We start from the raw sequence: 17,283 nt of genomic DNA, 5'->3' as shown, positions 1-17,283 counted from the left end.
GAATGCTAAAGAGGGTAGTCACTATTATTAAACTTCATAAACTTAGTAAGTGTAAAAATGCTTAGTATGTAAAGTAAATAATTCATATCTATAATGACTGCACATTATTAAGAAAGGATGAAGTTTAGAATATTCTCTTTATAAAACAAGAGGAATGTTCAAAACATGCACAAAAGATTTTCACCCAAAGTAGAAAAAAAAACTGTGGATGGTTTTTAAAAGCACACTCTTAGCTAACAGAAAAACCAAGCTTTTTAAAATTATTCTATTTTGAAACTAAGAGCCACCAGGGTTATTTAAACAACCTCAGAAAAACAAGATGGACACACATTAAAAATCATTATTCTAGATAATGAAAACCGATTTTATGATAATATATATTTTATAAATGTTATTTCCCCTTATTTTTTTTGGATTAATACCAGTATATTGAAAAATACCACAATATAAATATAAATTTCTAGTCACAATGATTTTGCAGTATCTACTATTAACACAGTTTAGCAGGTGTGGTTTCTTTTTAATTGAGTGGTTCCCTAATGTATTCTAAATTTTAGGAGCAAAACCAATAAAACACAATTATATAATACAACATTATAACATAGTTCAATAAAACTCAATTTCAAAGCTATAGCTCAACTACAGTTACTATTTGCATTTGTAACGTAACAAAAATACTAAAATAATCAAAAGATTTCAAACTGTAATCACCTAACTATGCAACCATTCCAGCTATCAGGTTACAATTGAAGAAATTCTCAAATCAGTTACAAAAATGGTTTTCTCTCTCTATATATATCTATTATATCTGGGAATATTCTAAAGCCAGCATCATATCTCTACTGTACTTTTCACACAGTAATTCAAAATCCTTCACACTTACCAACACCTTGGGGCCGACTTAACCTTACAGGATTAATTTCAACTTTTTGGACATGAGGTGGATATTCTTTCCTAAAAAAGAAATTTATATAATTTTATTCTAATAGGAAATACAGTTTTCAAAATGAAAAAGTTAACGGCATACTGACAATAAGCTTATTAAAAGCAAATCATAGCTTCTTTGCAATATAAAAAGTGATACTATAAAATAATAACATTATAACAATAAATAAAACTCAATTTGCAAAATTTTACTATAAATGTATTTTAGTTAAAAACTAATTAATAAATAAAGGAATAAAAGTTGAATGAGATTGTCTTGAGAACAATTCCAACATCAGAACAAAAAAACATAACATACAAGACCAGCAATCATGGAACAGTATTTTAGTTTTGTAGTATGACTACATTATGTAGGGGCTATAAGAACATTTGTTTTAAAGTATTAAATTCCTCTGTTAAACTTCAAATACATACAATTTCAAGAATTTTAAACATAATCCTAATTAAGCAAGTACTGTATCTAAATACTACATCCAAACAGTGTATCTATTTAAAACCAAACGAACACTAATTATGGGGGGGAAAAGCGAAAAACCTTATAGTTAATAGTAGGATAAAAGCATTATAAAAGGGGAACTGCAAAAAGTGCAATAGACCAGGGAGCTACAATAGCTACTTTCCTACTCTAATAAACCACATAAAAATAAGAGGCTATTTATTTTTAATTCTATATATACTAGTATCTAGTAAATGTAAATCATAGCTTTCATTTCATTAAAATCATTTTACTTAAAGAAAAATTCCAAAGACATATTCTTGCAAGAATTTCATAGTCTTATACTACAAAAGTCAAAGTACTTGAAATGAAAACAAAATATGAAAATAACAAAATAAAAAATAGTATGGGTAGAGATAGCAGTGTACTTATAATAGCAGTTAGAAAATAGCATCATGTGCCATGTACTGTTCTGTGTTTTGTATCTATGAATTCCTTTAATCCTCACAATAACCTTATGATGCATATATTATTATTAATGCTTTATAAATGAAAAAACTGAAGTGCAGTGAGGTTAATTAACTTGTCCATGGTCACACAATTATTAAATAACAATGCCAGAATCTGAATCCCAGCAAATTGCACCAATACTGAACAGAGCAGTATCTGGTACAACTGGGCAATTTCCACCCCGAAAATTTTTAAATGTGTGAAGATATGCATTATGAAAATGAGAATCTGCCTGAGATGAAGTAGTAACAGTCTTATAGAAAGAAGGCAGGTTGTCAGTTCCTAACTTGCAATTAAAGTAAAATGCATATTTTCAAGTTCCATATACTTTCACACTAAAGAGAATATAATATAGTCTTATTTCCAAATCCGGGTTTATCTAGATTCAGTAAAAAAACAACTGACATAAATCATCTGAGACTGTAATCATACATGCATGTATAGAGATTGATGAAACTGTTATATTAATGCAGTGTTCTTGCAATTTGAACCTGTGTATTAAACCGTGCATTGCTACTGAGGAACGACACATTGAATACATCATATAATAGCCACAATCTTATCATGTATTGTAATGTAATATTAAACTATTGTGTATACTTCCCTATATTTCTAGAATTTATGGCCACTCTGTTGGCCAAAAATTCGCTATATTTTTTCCTATAAAAGTAGGGCAAATTAAAGCTTTGTTTAAAAAAATAATAATAAATAAACTGAAGAAATAGAATATTTTAAATATAAACCTTTCAAGATAAAAATGTGTTTGATAAAATTAACTACCTAGCCATATATTTATTTTCTCCAAAATTCAGTTTTAAAAACTTTTTGCTAGATGATCTAAAATCAAAATTTACATTGGTTTTTCTTTCTTTTTTTTTTGAGACAGTCTTGCTCTGTTGCCCAGGCTGGAGTACAGTGGTGCAATTTCAGCTGACTGAAACCTCTGTCTCCCAGGTTCAAGCAATTCTCGTGCCTCAGCCTCCCAAGTAAGTAGGATTACCTGTGTATACCACTACACAGGGCTAACTTTTGTATTTTTAGTAGAGATGGTGTTTCACCATGTTAGCCAGGCCGGCCTTGAAATCCTGGCCTCAACCGATCTGCCTGCCTAAGCCTCCCAAAGTGCCGGGATTACAAGCATAAGCCACCGCACCCAGCCATCATTTACATTAATTCTTAATTTGAGGATTCCATCACTCTTGCAGGTATAAATTTCAAAATCTAAATTCATATGAAGATCAAGCCTAGGATTTAATGTCTGGCTATTTCTTTTCTACACCTAACCAACTAGAGGTAGAGAAGCTCTACTGTCATCTGATACCTTCCTGTGTAGGTGGGTAGAACTTTTGTTTCTAGAGTTTGTGTTTGTGTAGTTTTAGAGGTCCCATTTTATAAACAAAGATTTTTACAAGCTGTTTAAAATGAACTAGCGAGTGTTTATTTCTCTATTCTGAATTGTTTAAATGACATCAGAAAGCTCTGTTCATCAAAAGTTAGATAAGCCTCAGCTGTGAAAGTCTGTTTTTTAGTAAACTAAGTTTGAAATAATTTTAGATTTGCAGAAAAGTTGCGAACACAATTCAGAATGCCCTTATATCTCTCACCCTAACATTAACACCTTAATACTGTCATCACAGGTGTCCAAAAAGAAACCAACAGTGGTACACTTACGAACTAACGTCCAGCCTTAGAAATTTACTGCTTGGGCAAGGTGGCTCATGCCTATAATTCCAGCATTTTGGGAAGGCAAGGCCAGCAAATCACTTGAGGCCAGGCGTTTATGAGGCCAGACTGGCCAGCATGGCAAGACACCATCTCTACTAAAAATACAAAAATCAGCAGGGCATGGTGGTGTGTGCCTGTAATCCCAGCTGCTCGAGAGGCTGAGGCACAAGAATCGCTTGAATCTGGGAGGCAGAGGTTGCAGTGAGCCAAGACTGCACCACTGCCCTCTAGCCTGGGTGACAGAGTCAGATTCTGTCTCAAAGAAAAAGAAAAAAATTTACCGGCTGTTTACTAATACCCCATTTTTGTTCCAGGATCCAATCTGGAATAAAATGCATTAAGTCATCATGTCTCCTTAGTCTCCTGTCTGTGTCTTTCAGTATTTAGAAGAGAACTCAACAGGTACTTTATAGAATGTCCCTCGGTCTAAGTTATCCAATTGTTAACACTTTGGGCATTTGAGAGGTCTTTTAGTTGGCTTGTTTCTCTTTGATGTAACTATATCTTTTTGGTTTTTGTTGTTGTTGGGATAAAATATACACACACAATTTACAAAAATATGAAATGCTTTACTAATTTGTGTGTCATCCATACTAATCATCTATTGTTCCAATTTTAATACAGGAGAATTTGAAGTGGGCACTCCTAATTTTTTGAGCATTTTCTAGGTATCTTGAACCACACTTATTCTGTGTTTTACCTATCACAACTCCAGAATCAGCCATTTCTCTATTCCTTTTATTGGAGAGTGGTATTTAAAAACCAGGATCTGGCCATCATTTGTCTTTCTGCTATTGTTTGACTTGCTTTAATAGTAACTCTTTTTATTAATCTTTCCATTATTAAAGATGGTAAAATATTTAAATTTCTATGAAAATGAATCATCTTATTTATTTTACAGTTAAAATCTATTATTACTATTTAACTGATAAACCAGTTTAATTTTCAAGATGTATTAAAATCTCTCACTTTTTTGTTTTTTTTTTTTTTTGAGACAGAGCTTTGCTCTGTCACCAAGGCTAGAGTGCAGTGGCACAATCTTGGCTCACCGCAACCTCCACCTCCCAAGTTGAAGCAATTCTTGTGCCTCAACCTCCCATGTAGCTGGGATTGCAGGCGCACGCCACCACAGCTGGCTAACTTTTGTATTTTTAGTAGAGGTGGGGTTTCACCATGTTGAATTTCTTGAATTTTAACTATTTTAGCGGAGGCTTTTATTTACTTGTTATGTTCCTATAAACTGTGCCTATTACAGAATGTGCTCCTTTATCCTGTCTAGTACTTTTAATCCTTAACTCCATCTACCTTGTTATTAAAATTCCACTCATGATTTCTGTTTCTATCTCTTGTACCTCTAAACTTACTTTCGCTTTGGTTATTTTAGTATGATGCAAGTATAGCTGGGTTTAATCGAATCAGTATGCCTTTTATTAAATATATTGAATATAGTTATTATACCTGCTGACAGACTTCATGTTCTGTTTTCATCTTACTCTATTACTTTTTATATTTTTATTATTTCAATTTCTTTTCTCTTTTCTCCTATTTTCATACAATATTGTTTGCACAACATACTCTTTCTCTTCCTTACTGAATTTAACAAATGAATACAGATGCCTTCCCTCTCAACACTTATTACACTTACTGAGATTCAAATTATTTCCTCAAGCAAACTCTATTATATCCCGAATGGGATGAGACTTTCAAAATCCTTTTATTTTTCCACCTTAACCCTCCTAATTCCCTTCCCTGCCAAAAAGATTGCTTTTCCTTCTGCCTTTCTACCTCCCCAACTCCTAGACCTTGCTGAGATAGTTTTAAGTACTTATAGACTATTATTGACTTTCCTTTGTAATATACCTCTATTTAGAGAGGAACCTGCTCAGCCTTAATTGAATTGCCACTGATTTAAACTTCTGTTTGTGCCAAATTATAAATTATATGAAAAAGACTGTTTAAAAATCTCAAATACTCATCAGGTAACAATGCTTCCCTATCTTAAATGCTCTGAAAGCTTCTATTGCACTAATATAAAATCCAAATGATTCAGATCACCTTATAAAGCTTTTTAAGACCTAGGGTCCCAGGCAATCTCTCCACACCCATCTCATATAACATTGTCTCCTATGCTCTCTAAGCTCCAGCCTCAGTGGCCCCTTTCTTCTGTTCTTCGATATGCCAAACTCATTCCTGCATTAGTAACTTAACACAACCTCTTCCCTGTCTGGAAAAGCTATTCTTAAGATCGTGGCACTACCAATTCCCCTTTTAGTCTTTGGTTAAATGTTACCTTGATAGTAAGAGTTTCCCTGAATATGCAATCTAAAGAAATCATACTGTCAGTCTATCACATCACCCAACTGTATACTTTTCTATATAGAAATTATTTCATGTTTTACTTGTTCAGTATTAGTCTTTGTCCCATAGGAATGTAAACTACAGGACTGCAGGGATCTTGTCTGTTTGGTTCATCACTCTATCCTTATGCCTGTAATAGTAAGTTCAATAAATACTTGGAAGGAATAAAAGTATATGCCTAAAAGGCAATGTGTGTGTGTGTGTGTGTGTGTGTGTGTGTGTATACCATTACAAACAATTATAGAAACATTGCTGTCCATGTCATCACCAAGGATGGTAATGCTGTCAAAATTGAAGCACCAACCACCATGCCCATGCAGAGCCATCACACGGCAATTGAAGACATCAATCCATCAGTTGATGAACAAATGTCAAAATTCAGGCATTTGAAAGGTACTATAGACTTGTTTTTTTTTTAATTGATTCAACACATTGGTTGAAAATTAAAAACAGCTGGATTTTCCAGTTTGTTTACTGTCTTACTACTTATACCAGACCAATTATTTTATTTTATTTATTTATTTTTTGAGACAGAGTCTCACTCCGTCGCCAGGCGCCAGGCTGGAGTGTAATGTAGTGACGCAATCTCGGCTCAGTACAACCTCCGCCTCCCCGGTTCAAGCAATTCTCCTGCCTCAGCCTCCTGAGTAGCTGGGACTACAGACGTGTGCCACCACGCCCAGCTAATTTTATATTTTAGTAGAGACAGGGTTTCACTATGTTGGCCAGGATGGTCTCAATCTCTTGACCTCGTGATCTGCCCGCCTCGGCCTCCCAAAGTGCTGGGATTATAGGCTTGAGCCACCATGCCTGGCCCAGAGAAGCTACTCTTATGGATACCCACTTTAGAACAATTATGATCATTTCACTCTGAAATGTTTGAAGAAATGTTTTTCTTAAATGCTTTTCCATGCCATTTATACCATTCAAATATCTTCTACAAGAACACGTGTCAAGAACACGTGTCTGCCAGTGTTCTTACAAAGACAACAAGTAATGATACAAGAAGACTAATCATAAAATTCTGTTACGAACTTTTCAGTCAGAAATTAATACACCTGATGTTTAAAGATTTAACTCTAAGCTTAAGATGTTCTAATCCATTTCCCTTCCCTCCAGTCTATTAAAGCATAAAAACAAGTATTATCACTAAAATACAATGACAAAGATTTTGATGATGTAACTGAAAGCAATTTTACTACTAAGGCATTGAAATATTCTATTTTTAAAAGTAGTCACATATTAGCATAAACAATAACCATTCATGGAAAAATGTACATTGAGAATGAGCCTCAAATACCAGCTATATAAGCCAAATATAATGTTGTACTGTCAACAAGTTTCCTTTTATTACAAAGAGTAGAACTGTGGATACTATCAGCTGGGAAGGGTGGGAGAGGAGAGGATGGAGAGAGGTGGGTTAACAAATACAAAATTACAGCTAGACAGAAGAATGAGTTCTCATGTTCTGTGGCACTATAGGGTGAATATGGTTAGCTATAATTTATTTTATGTTTTCAAAAAGCCAGAAGGGATTTTGAATGCTGACAACACAAAGAAACAATAAATGTTTGAAGGAATAGATATACTAATCACCCTGATCTGATTATTATATATCATAAACCTGTATTGATATATTACTCTATATCCCATAAATACATACAATTGTTACATGCCAACTAAAAATCTAAAAATTTAAAATTAAAAAAGCTTTAATTATGGACTGTAATTCAACAAATGTTTTTTAAAATACATAAATAATTTTATATTTTACCACTATATCCATGCTCTAATTTCTTCAATATTAAGCTTACCTTTCTTTTCGGTCCAGACTGCTTAAAACATGAAAAAGAAAAAAAACGTAAGAGGCAAGACCTCATTGTTGATATATCACTGTAGTTGTAGTAAATATAGTCATTAAGGCAAAACTATAATGTGACCAATTTGCTTTAAATACATTATATATATAATATACTATGTTTTGAATCATGTCTAAATTGTTTTTCAATTTCTGTCAATACACAAAATTAACAATTTTTTAAGATATTTAACAGGAAGAAAGATGAATACACAAAAATATAAGAAGTTATTGAAAGGGCTTTATCAAATATTTGAAGATACGTTATTTTAGACTACAATATTCCCCGCTATTCTCTAAGGATCCGTTCCAAGACCACCAATGGGTGCCTGAAACTGAGGAGAGTACCAAATCCAATATAGCAAAAATGAAGCATTGGTGGAAACTTTTTAAACAAAACGGCTGTCAACCACACTTTCTGATTATGCTGCCAGAAGATGAGCATATGTTTTTGTGAGCACATGACTTTTTTGTTTTGTTTTGTTTTGAGATGGAGTCTTGCCCTGTTACCCAGGCTGGAGTGCAATGGTGCGATCTCAGCTCACTGCAACCTCCACCTCCTGGGTTCAAACAGTTCTCTTGCCTCAGCCTCCCAAGCAGCTCGGATTACAGGCACACACCAGCACATCTGGCATGGGTTTTTTTTTATATACTACACCTAGTTTTATCATATGCTCAACAGTGTTGCTACATAGTGCCAGAGTTAACCTGTCCTTTCATGTTTAATGCCATGGTACCTTCCTTTGTACTCTTATGAATAATATGTACTTCCCTCACCTGAACATAATTCTCAATATCTGAAAAATTCAATAATGATATCACAGCAAATTTAGAAACAATCTCAGTATTTACCAATAAGGGAATAATGGTTAAATCAAAACCCCAAATAAGGAGACTACTGTAGTTACAGAAATAGTCTTCAAGAAACAACAGCATTTCCTAGAAGTTATAAAAATTTTATTGGGTCTGGACTGATCCTAATATTGGGTATGATTATCAGCTTTTGAGTAAGAAAAAAAATTTTTTAAGGCTGAAACTTTTGGACAAATGTCTTAGATTAAATACAGTATATGATTTGGGACACAAGAAAAGGCCTATAATTTAAAATCATGTCTTCTTATCACAAGTCCAATGTATAAAAAGTTCTATACTTTTTCATAGTTCATAAAAACTCCAAAAAGCTATTAACATCATTTACTCAAGAATGAAATTATATAAACCTTCAATTTAGAATAAAACAGGATTCACATCCTGATATTATTTCTCCTTATTATAAAAGGAATGAAATATTTGGAACTATAAGTCAAGCATAATTTACAAAATCCTCAAATTCCCATATTAATCTTATACTCCTCTCATGTGGAGTATGCAAATAAAATATCAATTTTATTGTAGCAAATTAAGAAAAAGGAGAGAATATAATCGCATCCCCATAAAAGTTTAACTATTCTATCCTATTCTATGTTTTTATTTCTTATACAGCTGCATTTCCAGAAAAAGTAAAATAAAAACCAAAAGTTAGGCATTAGTAACTAATGGAGCCATTTCCAATTCTATACTGCTGTGCCCAAGAAGTAAGAATAGTATAGTACTCTCCTCTTTTTGTTTTTTAGATGACAGGGTCTGCCTCTGTCACACGGGTTGGAGTACAGTGACACAATCACAGCTCACTGAAGTCTTGATCTCCCCAGGCTCAAGTGATTCTCCCAACTTGAGCAACTGGGACTACAGGTGTGAACCACCATGCCTGGCTAATTAGTGTTTGTATTTTTTGTAGAGACAAAGTTTCACCATCAGGCTGGTCTCAAACTCCTGGGCTCAGGCTATCCTTCTAACTTGTCCTCCCAAAGTGCTGATATTACAGGTGTTAGTTACCACACCCAGCCTCTGTTGCTTTTTATACTCACCTGTACAGACGAAAGGAAGTACGTAGTAAAACAGAGGTAGAAGAAACGGGTTAGGTACAATACTTCTCAATAAGCCAAGGGAGTTATTACAAAACAGTAAAGATAAAAATATATTTATATAGAAAGACACACATCAATGTTCATTTTCCTTATCCTTGAGAAAAAAAGTGCATTCATTATGATATATCTGATTTATAAGTCATGGAATTCTTACAAGTATCTTCAATATGTGTTTTCATCAAGTTTTGCCCTAGAGTAGCTTACATGTTAAAATAAAACATAAAAATCAGGGAAAAGTCATTACTAGTAATGTAGCACTTTGCAAAAATGTCAACTTACATTCTTGTTAAATTATTTCATGTAAAATAGAAAAGAAAAATTTACCTTCAATTAGTTCTGTAACTGTGGTCTTAAAATTTAAAAAAAAAAAAGGGGGGGGGCTGAGTATGTTGGCTCATGCCTGTAATCCCAGCACTTTGGGAGGCCAAGGCAGGCGGATCATGAGGTCAGGAGTTCAAGACCAGCCTGGCCAACATGGCAAAGCTCCATCTCTACTGAAAACATAAAAATTAGCCAGGTGTGATGGTGGGCATCTGTAATACCAGCTACTCGGGAGGCTGAGGCGGAGAATTGCTTGGACCTGGGAGGTGGAGGCTGCCGTGAGCTGAGATCAGGACACTGCACTCCAACCTGAGCCAGACTCTGTCTCAAAAAAGAAAAAACAGAAAGAAAGAAAGGAAAAAAGACTAATAGATAAAATTTTCTATCAATGACCTCATTTACAACTTCAAAAATTCTCTCAAAATGGGCTGGGTGTGGTGGCTCACACCTGTAATCTCAGCAGTTTGGGAGGCCAAGACAGGCAGATTATTTGAGGTAAAGAGTTTGAGACCAGCCTGACCAACACAGTGAAACCAGGTCTCTACTAAAAAGGCCAAAAAAAAAAAAAATTAGCTAGGCATGGTGACACAAGCCTGTAATCTTAGCCACTCAGGAGGCTGAGGCAGAATTGCCTGAACCTGTAAGGTGGAAGTTGCAGTGAATGGAGATCATGCCACTACACTCCAGCATGGCCAACAGAGCAAGACTCTTATATCAAAAAAAAAAAAAAAAAAAAAAAAAAAAAAAAAGCCAACTTTCAAAATCATGCTTTTCACTAATAATTAAATATTACGTATTCCAGGATCCCATATTCCTATTTATGGATTTTATATGCTCTCATAGACATCCATTTCCCACTAAGTGGGGGAAAAGACTTAAAAGATAAAGATCATAAAAAGACTTACTAGAACCTTATAAGAAATCAGGAAACAAGGTTATTGATTTCTTATAAGGTTCTAATAAGTCTTTTTATCTATACTTTAAAAAATAAAAAGTGGAAGTATAGGTAAAACATAAATCCATAAAATGTGTTGTTTCAGTAAGTCTGATTAAATTTAGGGGAAGGGATGGTATAAATTACAGACTTTTAAATTTTTGCATTTTGTTTTTTTCCATACTTCCCTGTCACTATTAGTATATAAACAATCTATCTTTTAAATATGAATTAAATTAACATTGGGAATAGCAGTAAGAAAACAGATTGTAACCTTAATTATGTCCTAAAGACTAGCTAATCCAATGTGATATTTTAACAAACTTCACTCACTGTTTAGATAAAAAAGGACTAAAGCACTCGTTTCCATATATTACTAAAGAACAAATTACTCAGATTTTAGCAGGTCTGATTTATTTAAAAGACAAGATATACCACTCACCCCAAGAATACACTGTGTATGAATTACCAAATGGATGGCATTTGTTTTCATTTCAAATTATCATAAGACTTGAGGCAGGGGCAGTGACTCAGGCCTGTAATCCCAGAACTTTAGGGGGCTGAGGCAGGAGGACTGCTTGAAGTTGGAGACCAGCCTAAGCAATAAAGCTAGCGCCCTTCTCTACAAAAAGAATTTTTTTTAAGTTAACCAGGTAAGGTGGTACATGCTTGTAGTCCTAGCTACTCAGGTGGCTGAGGTGGGAGGACTGCCTGAGCCCAGGAGTTTGAGGCTGCAGTGAGCTATGATTGTGCCACCATACTCTAGCCTGGGCAATAGAGCAAATTCTTCTCTATAATTAAAAAAAAAATAAAATAAAGACTTGAGAAAACAAGAAAATTTAGCAGAAGCTGTAAAGGTCAAGGTGTTTATTACCCTCACCCGAGATCTAACAATTGTGCTAAATCCTTGGAAGCAACAATCTTAGGTAAAGCTTTCGTGCCTACTGCCTGCAGTATCCTCTTCTACGTGGTATACTCAGAAGCTCCTTTAATGTTATAAATTCTTTCCTGTTCCCTTCTCTCTAGTTTTATTACACATAATTTGTACATCTCTACTGCTGCCCTAACCATGCACGTAATCATTTGTTTACTTGTCTTTCTGCACCCTAATCAATCTCTAGGGCAATCAAATTTGCGCTTTACTGGTAGGGATTTTATCATATTCATCCCTGTGCACCTCATCTATGCCTGGTATGTAGCATAAAATCATTCAATGTTTTTGAAGGAAGAAAACTGAAAGCTCTCAATGACTTGTCTTTGAACATCAAAATCTTTTTAGTGACAGTCATACTGCAGTTGGAATAAGAAATGTTTATTCTTACACAGTATCATTTAATAAAAGACAAACGTAAATAGAATCTATCCTGCTGACTGGATTCTACAGTTTTCTTTACTGCCCTTAATCATTCTTAAGATTTTTTCAATCAGGATTACTTCTTAAAAACAAATTAATTCAGGTGGTTTTTAAAGAAACATTTTACTAGTATATACTAGTTCATATTAACTGAATCTAATCTTTTATGTAAATGAGCAATGATACACATGCTAAATATTATAGGTGTTGAGACCTAGAATAAAACAAATCGCTCCTAAATGAAGACTGCTGTTTCTATGTGAAAATAAAAAATAAAAAATCACAACCCAATTTCCAGATTATTAACAGTTTTTTTAAACTTTACCAATGAGGTTAAAAAACAAAACAAAAAAAAAAACCAATGAGGAAATGAGGAATGGAGAATAGGTCACCAGTAATTCCAAACTAACAGATAACTTCAAAAGTAAAAATAAGTTAATAATTTTGGTTGTGAATGAATCGCTTAAATTGATTATAAGGTTTAAATTAGTATTTCAAACTTAGACTACATTATCAGAATATTAAGACACCTTTATCAGCAATGTTTTCTATTGGTATGATCAGTGCATAAGAAAGTGTCTACTCTTTTTCTCTCCCCTAATTACTCTCCTTTTATTATTTATTCTCATGTTTTTGCCACATGTAGGCCAGAGAGCTTGATTTGTGTACTTGGCAGTAGAGTAAGCCAATTTTTGGTATGCACAGTAATTTCTCTGTCCTTTTAAATTTCTCAAGTACCTTATGTGAACACTATGATACAATAATATATTTAAGGCCAAGGAAAGGCTGGTTTATCATAAAGTGTGAGGTTACTTAATGTTTTTAAGTAAAAGAGTTATGTGAGAGCACATCTACATAAACAGAAAAATATAGCAAGAGGAGCAGTCCAGATTTGACATTGAAAAAAAATGAAGAAAAGCATCTAAAATATATGCTAAATCTTTACATTTTACTAGTTATAAGAAACTGTTTATAATGCAATAAACACATTATTCAACTCTTTGAGCCTAAGAATTTCAGTCAACTGAAAGTGGATGTAACATTCCAAAAATGGTTCCCCAAATGTTACTTTCATTATTTCAAGTCAAGCAGTACTTTCAAGATCAATGAGAACTCCTAAATCTAACTAAAACTACAAAAATAACACTTTCTCCAACATTTAAAACTAATGTGACTTGTTTTGATGCTATGAACTGTTATAAGCCTTATAAAGTATAGTATTAACTGTAATTTTACTCTTCAGAGCTAAACTACCAACTGATGTTTAAATTAAACTGATTTACAATATTGATGTTATAGTCAAACACTATATGTTTGACTATAACATCAATATTGTAAATCAGTTTAATTTAAACATCACCTTAGATTCTCTGGATTATAATGCAACAGAATGGGTCTTATTAAAAAATTCTCTATTTATAGAATGTGATTATTCAAAAGCAGACATAAAATTGTATAATTTCAAGTCATCAATTATTTCAGAGATATATCTGTTTATAGACAGTGAAAATAGGTTTCACAAAGAAAAAAAGGTTAAAAAAGTAAAAAACTATTGAAGAGGATGCCATGTATATATGAATAAAAGACAATGAGAATTCCTACCTTTGGGCTGCTGTTTTTACTACTGGTGTCTGTGCATGAGCATGATGAAAACGTCTACCATGAACTACAGTTCCAGAACATAATGATGTATTTTGCGCATTCTCACTGCAGATTCAAGAAACAAAAAATAGTTAGAACATGGAAAAATTACACACATTTATAAAATAAATCCTTTAAAATCTGAACACATACACAAAAACCTTTACCAATTAAAAACATTATTTATGGATAAACCCAATTGTCTACTGGGGTTTCCCATTTCCTGAATTTGTCTTTCAAATGTTTCCAATCCAATTAAAGAAAATTTTAAGAACAGCAGATCACCTCAGGTCAGGAGTTCAAGACTAGCCTGGCCAACAAGGTAAAACCTGTCTCTATTAAAAAATACAAAAATTAGCTGAGTGTGATGGCTGGCACCTGCAATCCCAGCTACTCGGGAGGCGAGGCAGAAGAATCACTTGAACCCCAGAGGCAGAGGCTGAGGTGAGTGAGACTGTGCCACTGCATTCCAGCCTGGGTGACGGAGCAAGACTCCGTCCCCCAAAAACTTTAAAAATAAAGCAGAACACTAAAATACAAATCAGGGGTACTAAATACTATTTCTGATTTTGCCACTGACTTGAAAGTTACTGAGCCCTTTATGTACTTCACTTGTTTATGTATAAATTCAGACAGCAGAAATTAAACAATGACTTATAACCCTATTTCTGAGTTGCTACTGATACCCAATCCTGCCAGTAACAGTGGTTCACTATGATAACCAATAGGAAAGGTGCGTTATATCTGAAAAAAAAAGGAGGAATAAGAAATGTTAAGTCCCTTATTGAGATAATCCTGATTAGTATTTCCTAAAGGAGACATGACCACACCACTCTACTGTGCTTTTTCAAATGTTATGACTGAGATTCTACTAAATGTATGAAAGAAAGCAAAATCATGAGATCCCACCCTAACAAAGTATTTCTTGCAATGTTTTATTTAGAAACAAAAGACACTGCAATCAACCCTACTCCTAAGATTCAAAGCAAAGAATCCATATACTGGGACCACACCACCTCTTGGACCTATTGACAAATTCAGAAGAAAAGGTACAGGTTGGGCCTATTAGCTTCGAAGTTTTTGGTGTCAAACTCTTATCTTTTCTGTAGGAATGTGTGGTGAAGTGCCTATACCTCAGTTTCTTATTGTTGCTCAACATGTTAAGTCCAATTGGGTTGCCTTTCAAAGTTTTAAAACTTTCAGACTTGGTTCGTCTTACATATGTCTTCAAGATGAATTCACCAGAACTTGTAGCAACAATTTCAGATCGACGATTTAACTGTAAAAAAAGATCCAGAAATATGAGTCCATAAATGCTATAATGTGATCATCTATCAGCAACTATTTGAAAACCATTTACAAGTAATAAAAATATACAGCTATTGGGGATGAGGGTGGATAGTATTGGTGTGGATCTAAGAATAATTCGAGTGCAATACTTTTTTTCCTAAAGACAATGCAAATTTGTAGAAACATGGAGGTTTATTGTATTACTTTCTTTTTACATAAATCCTCCAAAGATGTTTGAGAAAATTAGGGTAGAGGATCTTAGGATAGCTTTCTCCAGAGAGTAAAAAGTAAGCATTCCCCCTGCTTAACAGGCCTTGCTGCTATCTGGAGAACACTACTGCCAAATATGGCAATCGGCTGTCATTTCAACTTGTGCTTTTATGTGAGAAATTTTGTCTTAGTATCAAAGTTTCTGCACAGACAGAAATTGATACTTTATACTTTAATAGATGCAAATGATAATATAAACATACCTGTAACAATCACTTTGGTGAGATTACAGTATAACAGGGGCAAAATAAATTTGTAAAGATTCTTTTATCATATAATTAAAAAATAATAGGACACAATTTCAGTTCCCAGAAAATTCTGGGACAACTGTTGAATTAAAATACAACATATAAATTATTTTAGAATCCTGGCACATCTACTTAGCTCCTAATTGTTTTGATTTTCCATCATTTTATTTATGCTCCTAATTTGGTAATCTACATCAAATTACTGGGAGGAAGTAATGTGTAAATAAGCTTTAAAAATTTATGGCTGACTATCTCACAGATTAGAGCACTCCCATTAATAAAATCATGATAACATTATTAATTCTGGAAGTCCCTAAAACTTTAATTCCACTGCCCTACCCCAGCTTAAGACAGTTTTCCAGGTAATACAAGCACAGCATCAAGGGAACTACTGTGAATAGATGAATCCATTTGTTCAAAAAGAGATCAAACGACTAGAAAACCAACTACAAACATGGACCTTACTGATGTCAGATCTGCAACTATAAACATTATTTGCAAACAAACAACAGTTTACAAAGGTTCAGTAACACTACATTTAATCATAACAAAATGTATCTATTTCCAGAAGACTGCTAGTGTCATGTACTATATGAATTACATCATCTCATATGTATCTCATGACAATGCTATAAAGTGGACAGTTACTGGCAAGCCTAGAGTCTGCTATTCTATCTGATTACTATAACATACCACTTATTCAAAAATACTACATAGTAGTCCCCCTTTATCCATGGTTTTGCTTTCTGTAGTATGAGTTAACAACAGTCAATTGTGTTCCAAAAAATACTTTAATTTAACCATTCCTTTATTTGTAGATATTAAGATTGTTTCTAAAGTTCTGCTATAGTATCATTGTTAAATTTTTCAGAGACTACCTAATAATGCTCAGGTAAGGAAAGTACATATTAATTCATAAAAATGCACAAGGGCATAAAATGTGAAAGGACAGCTTAACTCCGGTACTGAGGCAATGTTGTAGGGCATATGATAAAGTCAGGTATATTGTACAGAGTGCTGAAGAACCCAGAGGCTCCCAAAAACAAAAACAAAAAATATCTGCCTATGTTCTGGCAACATAATCACAGTGCGAGTGACAATAATTCTGCACCAATGCTTCATCGTAGGATATATGGTTCAGTATTCTCTGGGGTTTCAGGTATTCACTGGGAGTCTTCAAGGGGGTACTACTATACGTTTCTCTCAACTGGTTGTCAATCTATGAAATACATTTATACAAAATAAACACCGATACAGGGACCAGTGAACTTTCCTGCAAAGGGCTAAAGTATTTTAGGCTTTCTTGATCATATAGTCTCTGTTGTGTCTATTCAGCTCTGTCCAAATATTCAAATCTGTTGTTGCAGCACAAAAGTGGCCATAGCCAATTTATAAGTATGGCTATTTTCTGAGAACACTTTACTTG

The 17,283-nt window shown here is 33.8% G+C and overlaps 1 protein-coding gene and 1 long non-coding RNA gene across 35 annotated transcripts in view; one reads left to right on the top strand and one right to left on the bottom strand.

Moving 5' to 3' along the window:
- SENP6 (SUMO specific peptidase 6) overlaps positions 1-17,283 on the bottom strand; it is a 115,531-nt gene that overhangs the window by 69,333 nt on the left and 28,915 nt on the right. For 12 of the 33 annotated variants that reach the window (XM_008994683.5, XM_078369582.1, XM_078369565.1 and 9 more), the window contains 4 exons: positions 15,183-15,328; positions 14,011-14,115; positions 7,789-7,809; positions 884-954 (listed from right to left, as the gene is read on the bottom strand). In XM_008994683.5, coding sequence (XP_008992931.3) covers positions 884-954; positions 7,789-7,809; positions 14,011-14,115; positions 15,183-15,208 — 223 coding nt within the window. In that variant the 5' untranslated portion in view covers positions 15,209-15,328. The remainder of the gene's footprint in view (positions 1-883; positions 955-7,788; positions 7,810-14,010; positions 14,116-15,182; positions 15,329-17,283) is intronic. The other 21 variants (XM_078369568.1, XM_078369585.1, XM_078369569.1 and 18 more) reach the window with 2 other exon arrangements.
- Positions 1-17,283, top strand: part of LOC118152892 (uncharacterized) — a 46,962-nt gene that overhangs the window by 5,338 nt on the left and 24,341 nt on the right. For both annotated transcript variants that reach the window (XR_004741875.3, XR_008480719.2), the window contains exons 2-3: positions 3,931-4,018; positions 14,993-15,098. This is a non-coding gene — a long non-coding RNA (uncharacterized LOC118152892). The remainder of the gene's footprint in view (positions 1-3,930; positions 4,019-14,992; positions 15,099-17,283) is intronic.

This window comes from Callithrix jacchus, chromosome 4 (genome assembly GCF_049354715.1).
Source record: "Callithrix jacchus isolate 240 chromosome 4, calJac240_pri, whole genome shotgun sequence".
Classification (NCBI taxonomy): domain Eukaryota; kingdom Metazoa; phylum Chordata; class Mammalia; order Primates; family Cebidae; genus Callithrix; species Callithrix jacchus.
This window is presented reverse-complemented; position numbering and strand designations above follow the sequence as displayed.